The sequence below is a fragment of the Saccostrea cucullata genome, unplaced genomic scaffold, assembly GCF_032062105.1.
Source record: "Saccostrea cucullata isolate Sc308-1 unplaced genomic scaffold, CSIRO_AGI_Scuc_v1 ctg427, whole genome shotgun sequence".
In the NCBI taxonomy this organism is placed as follows: domain Eukaryota; kingdom Metazoa; phylum Mollusca; class Bivalvia; order Ostreida; family Ostreidae; genus Saccostrea; species Saccostrea cuccullata.
The window spans coordinates 228,811-242,361 of record NW_026927029.1 but is presented as its reverse complement, the minus strand read 5'-3'; the positions used below and the strand labels follow the sequence as shown (position 1 = coordinate 242,361).

Below are 13,551 nucleotides of genomic sequence, written 5' to 3'. Positions count from 1 at the left end.
TTAGTCAAGTTTCCATCCACTAAAGGTTGAGCGACTCCATATAGCACTGCTTTCTACACTACCAATAAGCTGGCCTTCAGGATGTGTCCGTATGAACACGACGTCTCCTTGGTCGGCTCTAATGACAGTAACGCCCGTTGTGGACCTGCCGTGGTCTGCTCCCTGTGCATTGCAATGGTTGGCGTCTATCACCTCGTCGTTGAGGACAGCTTGGAAATTAAGGTAAGCACCGGTGCTGCAGAAGATTGTGTAAGTAAACGCATATGTCCCCTGCTGTGAAACGGAGTAAATACCAGAGTACTTGTTGTAATGATTTCCATTGTCAGTCTGGGCAACATTAAATATTAATGTGTGGCTATTACTCGGGCCTTTTTCAGTGGCATTCATGTAGGCAAAAAAGGCTGGATTGGCAGCACCTGAAAAATAAGACGATTGTATGAACCTTATATCTCTAGAACTGTAAGAGGTAAACACTTGGTACCGACCTAGTTATCCTTGAACGTGACATTTGAATTTAATTTTGAAAAAGTTGACAGTGCCGATATACAACTTCTTTTTTAAGTTCCCCTCTGCCTGGACTATTTCCCTCGGCTGCGCGTCAGGAAATAGTTCTGGCCTTGGGAAACTGGAATCTTGCTAACTCCCTCAATGATATACTTTGTACGAAAGCCTATTAGGATCAATCTAGAGAGAAAAAAAATTAAAAGGCGTTATAACGCCTTTCGAAAAGGCGTTATTACGCCTTTCCATTCCAAAAGGCATTATTACGCCTTTTTAAAAGGCGTTATAACGCCTTTCTAAAAGGCGTTATTACGCCTTTTCATTCCAAAAGGCGTTATTACGCCTTTCCAAAAGGCGTTATTATGCCTTTTTAAAAGGTGTTATTACGCCTTTCTAAAAAGGCTTTATTACGCCTTTTTAAAAGGCGTTATTACGCCTTTCCAAAAGGCGTTATTACGTCTTTTATTTTCAATATATGACTAAACATATTTAGCCCAAGCGAGTGGTGGTGGTGGTGGGGGTGGGGGGTTGCAGAAATCTTACCTTTGGGACATGAATTTTACAATTTGTCTTTTTATTTGATATAGGACTAATTTCTCAAAAAATAATTTAAACAGACAGCAAATAGTCTGCCTGCTTTTTTCCAAGAAGAGAGAAAAATATCTTCAAATGACATGAATTTTAATACATGGCAAGCAAAGCTCCAAGATACATTTGCCTACTAGTATATCGTATCTTCACAAGTAGAGTGTTGCCTTCTCTTAATACGAATGCAAACAGTTGTCAGTGAGATGTGCAGGAATATAGAGAATTGCTTAAATAAAGATTGTTTTAATTAAATCTTTCATATATTTATTAACATAAAAACAACGCCTTTCCATTTTCCTTTTCAAGTAGGCCAGTAGTACGAGTGCAAATGGGGTAACCCCCCCCCCCTCCACACATACACACTTTTTTGGGGGAAAAGTCTTGCTACAGTTTAAATATTATAATTAACTTTTGGTTGCTTGGTTCCTGATCATTTTGTTGTAGTGTGTAAAACTGTAGCAAATTATTGCATTTAAAACAAAGTTTTACCGAGAAGTCACCCAGGAGTTTGGGGGTGGTGGTGGTTGGGGGGGGGGGGGCTTTAGAAGCACAGGGCTGTTAGATGCAAAATAATAGTTAATAAAAAGCGTAATATCCCTTTTGGAAAGGCATAATAACGCCTTTTAGAATGGCGTTAAAATGCTTTTTGGAAAGGCATAATAACGCCTTTTAGAAAGGCGTTATAACACCTTTTAAAAAGGTGTAATAACGCCTTTTGGAAAGGCGTAATAATGCCTTTTTGAATGGAAAGGCGTAATAACACCTTTTGGAAAGGCATAATAACGCCTTTTAGAAAGGCGTAATAACGCCTTTTGGAAAGGCGTAATAACGACTTTTTAAAAGGCGTTATTACGCCTTTTTAAGCCTTTTGAAAAGGCGTTATAATGCCTTTTTGAATGGAAAGGCGTAATAACGCCTTTTTTCGCGTTATTACGCCTTTTCAAAAGGCGTTATAACGCCTTTTAAAAAAATTTTTCTCTTTAGAGTGATCCTAATAGGCTTTCGTAACTTTGTATAATAATAACTGTATAATAACAAATACCGTAAGAGCAGAATTTTTAGCGAGGATTTAATTTTGGCATTATTAGCGAGAGTGTTAAGAACGCTAAAATTGAATATCACTAAAAATTAATTGCGCTTTATTTGTAATAGCTTCTTAAGTGAACATTTTAAAATCTCTAAAATTACTCCTCGCTAGTAATAAAATACCACTTTTTAAGGACAAATCGCTAAAATTCCCATTTAAACGGTAAGTCATTTGTTATAACAAATTAATAAAAGAGATACTGCTGCAGCCCTAATACGCATCCGTACATATCACTTTAACCCAAACAATGTCTTTACCTGAATTTCTTTTTTGAGGAATACTGGTTCCTAAAGCAACATCTGCGATTCTCGTACGCTTGGCCTCAGGCGCATTGTAAGACGGGCGGGTTTGTTTTTCCGCATTCACTGGGATTCTTGAATCTGTGAAAGACGAATCATTCAATAGAGATGGAACAATTCCACCCGTGATTTGACTTACAAACTGCTTAAATATAAATCCTTAGTTTGCAATTATCCTCGAAAGAGGATCAAAACTAGCACTGCTTTTCACGGCACTCTTGACATTTACGTGTTTGCATATGAAGAGAAACACATTAACTAGTCGGAAAATAGCTCTTCAGAGCTCATGTTTTTGGTTGATTTACCCGACTTTAAATGAATATTATCTTTTATCATAATTTTGTGAATTTCGTTTTTTCACTTATTCATTTTTTTTGTAATAATTCTCATGGGAATGACTGCCTTCATCAGCAATGAACTATTCTGAGAAACAATCAAGAATCAAATTTATACGTTTTTACATACTTTGTTCTTTTTTCCTCCCATCGCTGATCTGAAATTCCATAAAACGGATCCTTTTTTCTTGTCTTTCCACTTTTTCTTCAAGGGCATGTATGTGTTTCTTTAGATTTTCATGATTTTTCTCCTCGATGAGAAATCTGATTGCTTCTTCTTGATTCTTTTGATTTTCTTGCAGTTTTAAAATCATGGATTTCAGAATCTGAATTTCGTCTAAATTCGAACACTGGCCATTGATAAACAACGACACAAATATAGTTAGAAAAACAAATAAAAACATCTTCTTGAAGACACGTGTTCAACCGGTATTTTCTTGGACACTTCTTGATAAGAAATACATATTCGTTTAGTAGAAATTATCTTAGAGGTTAAAATCAAGACTGTACAATACCAAAGAAGATAAATATGTTACTAGTCCAAAATACGTTTTCCAGAGTATTTTCTCAAGATTTCGAAACTGTAGTATATTTCGGACTAAAATGTAACTAAACCGTTGCATACATGTATAGCTCTTATCAAGATTTTTTTTTATATATATAAAGTCTTCCACCTCAGAAAACACTACACAAATAAATCACACAATAATCAGGTTTTAACATGCACACAATGTATGAAAATTTTTTTTACAAGATCGTTGTATACAATTGCTGCCACTTTCTCCCTTTGCCATCATTCCCACAAAGCTGCCGCTATTAATTGTCTTGCACTACTCCTTTTTAGGAAACGACTGGAAAGTGAATTTCACTCTTTAATTAATCCAAGGCTCACAGATTCGATCCTGAGCCAAGTCATACACTTTTTCTTTTCCAGTTACAAGATCAAATAAACTATTCAACATAAAAGCTATCTAAAATTGTCAATGATAATTTCCAGTTGGACGTTGAAGATCTTGATATAATCCTTAGAGGTGTGCCATTTGGGCCGCCATAGTTCTCTCAATGCACCTGAGCAACTTCTTATCTGTGGAAACTTCCCAATTAATTTATTGTTGTTTTAGAAAATGTTTATCAAAGCTTACGACTAAATTAGTGCCAGAGACTTGTTTACCCAAATGATAATAGATACATAAGTTCTTTATAAATGAGAAAGGCCATGGACAGATAAGTTGATTACACAAGAATATCAACAATCACATTAAAAGTCATGTTGCAATTTTTATCATTGATATGATGCTACTGTGACAAACTTTCGCACAAATTGATAGATAATAATTTTCTCATTGAATTATTCTATAATTTTTGCGGTTTTCCTACCAGTGTTTACGCCTTCTTCACGGCACTTGCTCCCAGCTGTTTTCAGAGATTATTGTTGACCCTGCTCATCATTTAAATTGTTTTAAATGGTCTTTCTAAAGAATGGTCACTGTTCATTATCTTTGCTCAGAGTAAAAATTTTATAAATGGTAAGATTTATACTACATGTGGTTACATCCATTTTAGTGCAAAGTAATAGTGTTGAACCAGTTCTTTACACTTGTACAAAATTAAATTCTAAATATGACCCAAACTGCAAATATACCTATTATATATTTCCATCACAAATAACAATCTAGATTAGCTTTAGATTTGGCAGTGCTTTATTGAACACATACAGGTAAATATGGAAGACATGATATGGTGGTACATGACCAGTGTTATCCCTGGTCATCGTTAGCAGGTGCAGGGAACAGTAAACGTTTCAGATTCCTTCGTCTGACTCGAATCCCACAGCTAGGACAGGTTTTATCCAGATCCTATAGTAAATTAAAAGAAAATATTAACATTTCCAATGTCTTTGCCCGAGATAAAATTACAAATAGTTTATGTACTTTATTTCTCCATCAATGTACTGGTTCATCAATAAGTGCGGTTAAAAAAAATCAAGTGCAGGGCGGGACAAGTAGCTAGACAGAAGCAGGGCTTGGAGCATGTGGATTAGCGGAATCTAGAGCATGTAAATATAAGGAATTACTGTCTTATTTTTCGATTTCATGACGATGATCAATCGATTGGCTTGCGTGATAATTTTATGCATAAACGCCTTTGGCGTTTATGCAAATTATCACGCATGCCAATCGATTGATCACATCACGAGATCGAAAAATAAGACAGTTTTTCCTTAAATACATTTTTATTATCAATTACAGGTACCTGTACATATGCAACATTTTGAAGGTATACAATACACCTTGACAAATGATTTATAAAAATATTTATCTTTGATAATGTATGGGTGCATGTATTCTGTATGATTATAGAAAACCTAGGTAGAAATGATGTTTCTAAATTGATTGTAAATCACTTACATTAAAGACTTCTTTCCAACATTTAAAGCAGCAGACGTGATCACAGGTCGATTGGAATGGAACTTTTGCTTCACTCTGACATTTACAACACACATACCCTACAAAACAAAGAGGATATTACTACAGGTTTATCTATTTCGTGTATGGTGACTTATTTTGTGTCCTCTAATTCACTGATTTAGTCATGAACCAATCATCATTTTTTGTAAAAGAATTAAGTTATGTACAATACTTTTTTTTTTCAATTTTTTAAAATCAATTTGAAAATACTACAAGTAAAGTTCAACTTGCATATTTTAACTCTATAAAGTTTGCCCTCCCCCTCCCCCAAAAAAATTTCATGACTTTTCAGAAATCAATTCCGGCAAAAAATGTCTACAAATAAATGGACATGGTGACTCCAATATACCAATATACCCCCAAACTTCATTAGCAAAGGGTACAAAACTTATTCATTCAATGGACAAAGATACCTGTAGATACATAGAAATCTAACCTGACTTATCCTGAGAAGGACTCCGTATATCTAGTGGTCCAGCCACATTCTTGAGTCGCTCACTTATATTTCCTCCTGAACTTTGTTCACAGTTCCGTAACTCCTGACTGTCCTCAGAGTTCACTGACTGTGCCCCATCACCACTCACTTTGTTAAATTTCAGGGAGGACAGATCCCCCGACATAAACTTCTTACTAGAAGTGTCCGACTGTTGCACGTTAGATAGTGTCTTGGGCTGCAGAACCGATCCTGAACATTCTGTTCTCTGTTTCTTTTCTGGTTGTTCTAAAATAAAAGCATTTTATCATTAAAGAACAAACACTGTCAGTTCATATTAGACATTAATAGTACTCTACGGATGATTTCAAGTCAACTAAACAATAAAATGAATAATATTATCTTTATACAAGAAAAGAAGTTAAACCTCTGCTATTTCTATATAATTGTACCTATATTTAATTGATGATACCATATAAGCAAAATTTTTAGTGAGGATTTCATTTTGGCATTTTTAGCGAGAGTGCCAAGATTGCTAAAATTGAATATTGCTAAAAATTAATTGCACTTTATCTCTCATAGCTTCTTTAGTGAGCTTTTAAAAATTGCTAAAATTACATGTAGCTAAAAATAAAATACCAATTTTTAAGGACAAATCGCTAAATTTGTGTCTCGCTAAAATTTCCACTTATCCTGTATTAAGAACTACCGGTACCTGATACATTGGGGGTCTCTGACTGAGCCCGTTTCTTGGGAACGGAATCTTCTGGTTTATACCCACACCCCTCTCCTGTCAGTTCCATACACAGCGAATCAAATTCCTTCTTATCCTTGTGTCTCACAAATCGATAAAACTCTGTAAATATACCAATTATGTTTTTATTGCAGTCCAGTAATTGTTACTGGGTTTTGGACTACACATGACAGCATTCACTAATTAACAGTTTAATGATATATGTATTAGTACAACTCTCTGAAAATATTGTATTTTTGCATTAGGTCAGAGGCCTGAAGAAACAGATGATTATCCATTCCAAGACTTACTTCTGAAGAGATGGTAGTGTTTTGGGTCCTCTGTGAACAGTCCTGCCATTACCCCCACTGCCTGGGACAGCTCTCCTGTTTTCTTGTACATACCTAGTGCTTTGGAGAACGCCATATAGGATTCCTTACTCAGACAACACTTCACCTGTAAAGAAACATAAACTTTTAAATACAGTGTAACCTAGTAATAAGATGTTAGCTCCAGTACCATAACTTTCAAATCTATATGATGAAAAACCCTTGCATGCATGGGAGACTAGAATTTTAATATTTACCACTTGTGATAGAAAAATTTCAATATATCTACATATATATAAAATAGTTTTTGCAGAAGTAATGACATTCTTATAGTAAGAACACATATTTCAAATTTCATTTGTAGAATATTTTATCACAGTTACCAAACAGCAGAAGTAGATATACAGCTGTATGTCAACCTGTGGCATTTTTTTTTCGGGAAAGGTGTGGGGGGGGGGGGAGGTTGGGTGGTAAAAATTTGCTTTTCACATGTTAGGCCATAATAAAATATTCCTAGATTCTCATCCCCGCCCGCCCCGATTTTAAACCCCCGCCTCAATTTTTTAAATTTTTGTTTTTCTTCGTCTTAATTCTGATCGGGATCGGTATTCATCTACCATTCTACTTTCGTTTTAAATCCCGCGAAAGTCGACATGATTTTGACAGCTGAAAAGATGGTAATTGCTGTAATACATGCGTATATATTTTAAACAAGGGTCATTGGTTGAAAAAGATTGGTGATGATGTGAAGTAAGAGATAATTGAACCTTTACTACGACTTTTATTCGGGTATTGTAGATAAAATTACACCGATTGACCAGGTTAATAAAAAAATCTGCAAAATTGAAAAAATAAAAAATATAAAATAAAAGCCGCCCGCCTCGATTTTAAAAAAAATTTGGATGAGAATCTAGCAATTTATTTATTATGGCCTTTTATAAAGACTGAACATCTAATACAAAATTGAAATGATAAATGTATGAGGAAAATATTAATTTAGCACCACTTTTCATTTTAATTCAACTTTTCTTTCCCACTCCACATTTCTCACCTCTGTGATGTAACTCTCTGCTGACTGTAGATGAGAATTTGTCACTGCAGGATTAGCCTCTATAACTGACCCTGACTGACGCTTTGTATGAGAACTCTCCGATTCTGAATCTCTTTTCTGAAAAAGAAAAGTTAAACTGAATTTTAAATACACATGCTGCAGTGTTTATAAGACTTCATGATCATTATCAATTTATACAGAGTATAAGACAATGACTTGTTATCAATAAATTTTCAACATCTCCCAATTTTTCATAATAATAATACCCTGAAGTTGGCCTGAACATATTGCTCTGTGATGCTTGCTGGTAACGAAGACCAAAAACTACCTACCTTAATAATGATCTTCTTTTTGCTGGGAAGTTTCTTCATCAGAGGCTTTGCTTCTTTTGACATGGACTATCAAAAAGGAAAAGATATTAAAATTACTATGATAAAGGCATTAAATAACCTAACAAAAACTGTTTGGAAGTTGACAAGAACTGTTCAAAGCTTTATCAGTAGTAATTTGAAAATTAATGGCTCATAACCTATGCATCAAAGTTTTACTATATATTCTTTTTTATGCATAATCATATTTTTTTTTTTAAACATCTTAATACTATATCAATACCTTGTTATCCATTTCATTGTAAAGACTACCTTCTTTCTGAAAAATATAAGTATGAAAGTATATACAAAGAGGAGAAAAGAACCATACTAGAATCCAGTTAAAATTTGCAGCTGATCCCTCTACCACTACTAAACAAGAGGCCCAAGGGCCTTGAATCGCTCTTCTGATAAATTATACAATCTATCCTAAGACCCAAGATGCATCAACTAACAAAGTTTGATGATTCTTAGCCAGTTAGGGCTGAAGATATTTAAATGTAACTATAAAATACTATAAGTAGGTCATGGTGACCTACTTTTTGATTGAAATTTTCTGAGGACACAAGATGCATTAATTGACAAAGATTGATGATTCTAAGCCAATAAGTACTTGAGATATTCAAAAGTGGGTCACAGTGACCTACTTATTGGTCAACATTCTTCGAAAACCCAACGTGCATAAACTGACAAAGTTTGAAAATTCTAAGCCAATAAGTACCTTAGAATACTTAAATATAGCCATAAATGTCACAAGTAGGTCACTGTGACCTATATTTTGATCATCATCTTCCGATAACCCAAAATGCATCAAATAATAAAGTTTGATGATTTTAAACCAATAAGTACCCGAAATACCTAAATATAGCCATAAAATGACAAAAATAGGTCACTGTGACCTACTTTTTGGTCGACATTCTCCGAAAACCCAAGATGCATCTACTGACAAAGTTTGATGATTCTAAGCCAATCAGTACCTAAGATATTCAAAAGTGGGTCACCATGACCTACTTTTTGGTCAACATGCTCCGAAAACCTAAGATGCATCAAATCAAATTGGTTTAGAATCATCAAATTTGATGATTCTAAACAAATTAGTACCTGAGATACATAAAACTAGCCATAAAATTTCAAAAATAGGTCACTGTGACCTACTTTTTGGTCGACGTGCTCTGGAAACCCAAGATGCATCAAATGACAAAGTTTGATGATTCTAAGCCAATAAGTACCTGAGATACTAAAATATAGCCATAAAATGTCAAAAGTAGGTCACTGTGACCTACATTTTGGTCGTTAATCTCCCAAAACCCAAGATGCATCAACTGACAAATTTTAATAATTCTAAGCCAATTAGTACCCGAGATACTTTATTCTAGCCATAAAATGTCGAAAGTAGATCACAGTGACCAACTTTTTGGTCGACATTTTCTGAAGACCAAAGATGCATCAACTGACAAAATTTGATGATCATACGTCTAATAGTATTCAAAATATGCCTTTTAAACAATTTGAAAACAAATGCCTGCAAAGTTCAAAAAGTAGGTCACAGTGACCTACTTTTTGATAAATATGTTTTAAGGCCTCTAGATGCATCAACTTACAAGATTTGGTGATTCTAAACCTCTTGGTGTCTGAAATAATGGGATTAAATGTTTTAGAAAAGATTAGCCATAAAATTCAAAAAGTAGGTCACAATGACCTACTTTTAAGTTGATGTTGTTTGTGAACCCTAGATGCACCAACTGACAAAGTTTTATGATCATAGGCCTTAAAGTGTCCAATATATGCCTCCAAGTCAATTTGAAAACAAAAGCCCATAAAATTTAAAAAGTAGGTCACCGTGACCTACTTTTGTATTAACATGATGTTAAGTCCTGAGATGCATCAACTTACAAGATTTGATGATCCTAGTCATTATAGTAAGCAAAATATCGTTTTTAATAAGTGTAAATTTTGGTCAACTTTGAAGTGACCTTGAGACCACGCCCTTTGCCCCAGGGTCATGCCTTGAAACATTTTTAATCTTCAACATATCCTGACCCTTGTATGTAAGTTTGGTGAAAATCTGCCTGGTGGTTCTGGAGAAGATTTTTTAGCAACCAGTACTTTTGGTTTTATTTTCGTGATTATCTCCCCTTGTTTTAGGGTCCCACCCCTAATTTTAGTACAAATGGTAGCCCTTGGGCCAAGGATACCCTGTGACAAATTTGACAATAATTGGCCATGGGGTTCTTGAGTTATGGCCCATATTCTAAAAAGTTAATGCACACCGCACGACGCACACCACACAAATGGCCATAGCATTAGCTCTTTGAGCCTTTGGCTCAGAAGAGCTAATAAATTTACTCTTATTCTGGTGAAAAACATTCTCAAATAAATGCAAGTCACTATAAATATCATATATCATTCCATACAAAATTTTATTATGGAGCAAATACTGAAAAATTTTCATTTATGGGCCTTTCTAATGAAGTCATTGAACAGAATGACAAAAATAAAAAAGAAAGAAAAAACAATATTTATTTAAAATGAGGAATCACTTTAATTCATGTGACCAATTTTCTTGGAAATTGGGATGCTTAAAATTCAAATTAAAATATGGTAAACAAACGCCTTAATTTGAGAGAAATACTTGAAAGATCAATATTTGTGAAGAATGTTAATTTGTGAGTCGGGATATTTGGCAAAAATTGAACCTACAAAAAATAAGTTGACATCAAAGTACCTCTGAAGAACTAAGAGCATCTAGGAGGTTTTTCTTGCCAATGCCTGCATTATTTGATGAGGGTCCACCTTCATACTGAATTTTTAGTTTGGCTAAGTTTGTTTCTTCATCTGAAAAGTACAGTATCTCCACAAATAGTTACAAAGACGATTAAACAATTAAGCATCACATCACGATTAACATAAAACCAGAAGTCTCTGTCGAGACTGTAGCTCTACTGGTTTGTACTTATCAAAAACCATTGCACTGTTTTATGTATCTCTGTGTAGTCTACTTGTGTGCCAACTTATTTTGAAATCAAACTAAAACGGTAGAAGGAGTAGCGTTTTAAAGGAATTTCACAGAAAATTCTATTTTTAGTAACCATGGCAACACCGTTCATCGAAATCAAAAACCAATGCACTATTCTATGCATCTTAGTGTAGTCTACTTGTGTGCCAGGTTATATTGAAATCAGACCAAAACTGTAGAAGGAGTAGCGTTTTAAAGGAATTTCACAGAAAATTCTATTTTTAGTAACCATGGCAACACCGTTCATCGAAATCAAAAACCGATGCACTATTCTATGTATCCTAGTGTAGTCTACTTGTGTGCCAAGTTATATTGAAATCAGACCAAAACTGTAGAAGGAGTAGCTTTTTAAAGGAATTTACAGAAAATTCTATTTTTAGTAACCATGGCAACACCGTTCATCGAAATCAAAAACCGATGCACTATATATATATCTTAGTGTAGTCTACTTGTGTGCCAAGTTATATTGAAATCAGACCAAAACTGTAGAAGGAGTAGCGTTTTAAAGGAATTTCACAGAAAATTCTATTTTTAGTAACCATGGCAACACCGTTCATCGAAATCAAAAACCAATGCACTATTCTATGTATCTTAGTGTAGTCTGCTTGTGTGCCAAGCTATATTGAAATCAGACTAAAATTGTAGAAGGAGTAGCGTTTTAAAGGAATTTCACAGAAAATTCTATTTTTAGTAACCATGGCAACACTGTTCATCGAAATTAAAAACCGATGCACTATTCTATGTATCCTAGTGTAATCTACTTGTGTGCCAAGTAATATTGAAATCAGATGTGGAAGGAGTAGTGTTTTAAAGGAATTTCACAGAAAATTCTATTTTTAGTAACCATGGCAACACCGATCACCGAAATCAAAAACCGATGCACTATTCTATGTATCTTAGTGTAGTCTACTTGTGTGCCAAGTAATATTGAAATCAGACTAAAATTGTAGGAGGAGTAGCGTTTTAAAAATTGTTTACAGACAGACGGACAGACATTTGACGGACAGACAGACAGACAGACAGACAGACGGACGGACGACGGACGCATTACTATCGCATAAGCTCTTCTGGTCTCTGACCAGTAGAGCTAAAAATTACGAACAAATGAGCTTAATTTTCTAGTTCAATGGTATTTATAAAGTCAAGTAATTTACCAATAAAAAAAAATACAGCAGTAAATAATTACCAGCAGATTGACGGAGGCTTGGCACATGTTCTACTACATTGCGGGCCTTTGCCTGTGAAGGAGGGGGTCCCTGTCTGTTAACCGTGGGCATAAAATGAGCCCCCTGACACCCAGAGGAACTAACTGATCCTCCAGCTCTATACTGCTTCTTAGCTGGGGTGGGTAACTGAATTGTACAAAGTAATAGGTAATGACACTGGAAAAAGCACTTACATTTATAAACTGGAATGTGGAAAATAATGAACTGTACATATCTGACTATAGGAGACTCACCGTTTGTTCTGCAGTTTTGAAGAACACAATCATGTCCCTGAGTGCACGTCCGAATACGTCATATTTGTTCACATGAGGTCTCACCCACACAGGAAGCTGACGTATTGCCGACTCTCCAGCAAATCTACAACATGGTGATGTCAACATTTAAATAACATTGTAATCATGAAAAACAAATCTACAACATGACCATGGTGATGGCAACATTTAAATAACATTGTAATCATGGTCATGAAATGCAAATCTACAACATAACCATGGTGATTACAACATTTTAATAACAATGTAACAAAATCTGTATTTATAATTATTCATGCAGATAGACTGATTCTCTACCTCTCATCACATAGTAAAATGGCTCCATAGTCGTTTCTGTGCCTGATGACCCGCCCCACTGCTTGATTGACAGCTCTGGATGCCTGCTGTCTGTACCACTCCTGTCCTGATAAGCTCTAAAACAAAACCAGAAGTCTCTGTCGAGACTGTAGCTCTACTGGTTTGTACTTATTAAAAACCATTGCACAATTTTATGTATCTTTGTGTAGTCTACTTGTGTGCCAACTTATTTTGAAATCAAACTAAAACTGTAGAAGGAGTAGCGTTTTAAAGGAATTTCACAGAAAATTCTATTTTTAGTAACCACGGCAACACCGTTCATTGAAATCAAAAACCAATGCACTATTCGATGTATCTTAGTGTAGTCTACTTGTGTGCTAAGTTATATTGAAATCAGACCAAAACTGTAGAAGGAGTAGCGTTTTTAAGGAATTTCACAGAAAATTCTATTTTTAGTAACCATGGCAACAGCGTTCATTGAAATCAAAAACCGATGCATTATTCTATGTATCTTAGTGTAGTCTACTTGTGTGCCAAGTTATATTGAA

The 13,551-nt window shown here is 34.9% G+C and overlaps 2 protein-coding genes across 2 annotated transcripts in view; both read right to left on the bottom strand.

Annotated features, from left to right (window-relative positions):
* Positions 1–3,234, bottom strand: LOC134273316 (uncharacterized). Its single transcript, XM_062755518.1, has 3 exons — positions 2,941–3,234; positions 2,434–2,556; positions 1–416 (listed from the first exon to the last, which is right to left on the bottom strand). Exons 1-3 carry the CDS (start codon positions 3,212–3,214, stop codon positions 1–3), a joined length of 813 nt encoding a protein of 270 aa, XP_062611502.1. The 5' UTR covers positions 3,215–3,234.
* Positions 3,235–4,554: 1,320 nt separating this feature from the next.
* LOC134273313 (regulator of telomere elongation helicase 1-like) overlaps positions 4,555–13,551 on the bottom strand; it is a 34,270-nt gene continuing 25,273 nt past the window's right edge. The window contains exons 23-34 of the mRNA XM_062755514.1: positions 13,004–13,119; positions 12,668–12,791; positions 12,395–12,560; positions 10,918–11,027; positions 8,437–8,472; positions 8,157–8,222; positions 7,825–7,941; positions 6,756–6,900; positions 6,427–6,567; positions 5,715–5,999; positions 5,219–5,316; positions 4,555–4,666 (exon numbers count right to left, since the gene is read on the bottom strand). Coding sequence (XP_062611498.1) covers positions 4,568–4,666; positions 5,219–5,316; positions 5,715–5,999; positions 6,427–6,567; positions 6,756–6,900; positions 7,825–7,941; positions 8,157–8,222; positions 8,437–8,472; positions 10,918–11,027; positions 12,395–12,560; positions 12,668–12,791; positions 13,004–13,119 — 1,503 coding nt within the window. The 3' untranslated portion in view covers positions 4,555–4,567. The remainder of the gene's footprint in view (positions 4,667–5,218; positions 5,317–5,714; positions 6,000–6,426; positions 6,568–6,755; positions 6,901–7,824; positions 7,942–8,156; positions 8,223–8,436; positions 8,473–10,917; positions 11,028–12,394; positions 12,561–12,667; positions 12,792–13,003; positions 13,120–13,551) is intronic.

Coding starts and splice junctions, on each gene's coding strand:
- LOC134273316 (XM_062755518.1), bottom strand. CDS start 3,214: ATGTTTTTATTTGTTTTTCTAACTATATTTGTGTCGTTGTTTATCAAT. Junction 2,557..2,940: donor TGGGAGGAAAAAAGAACAAA/GTATGTAAAAAC, acceptor CGTCTTTCACAG/ATTCAAGAATCCCAGTGAAT. Junction 417..2,433: donor TCCTCAAAAAAGAAATTCAG/GTAAAGACATTG, acceptor CTTATTTTTCAG/GTGCTGCCAATCCAGCCTTT.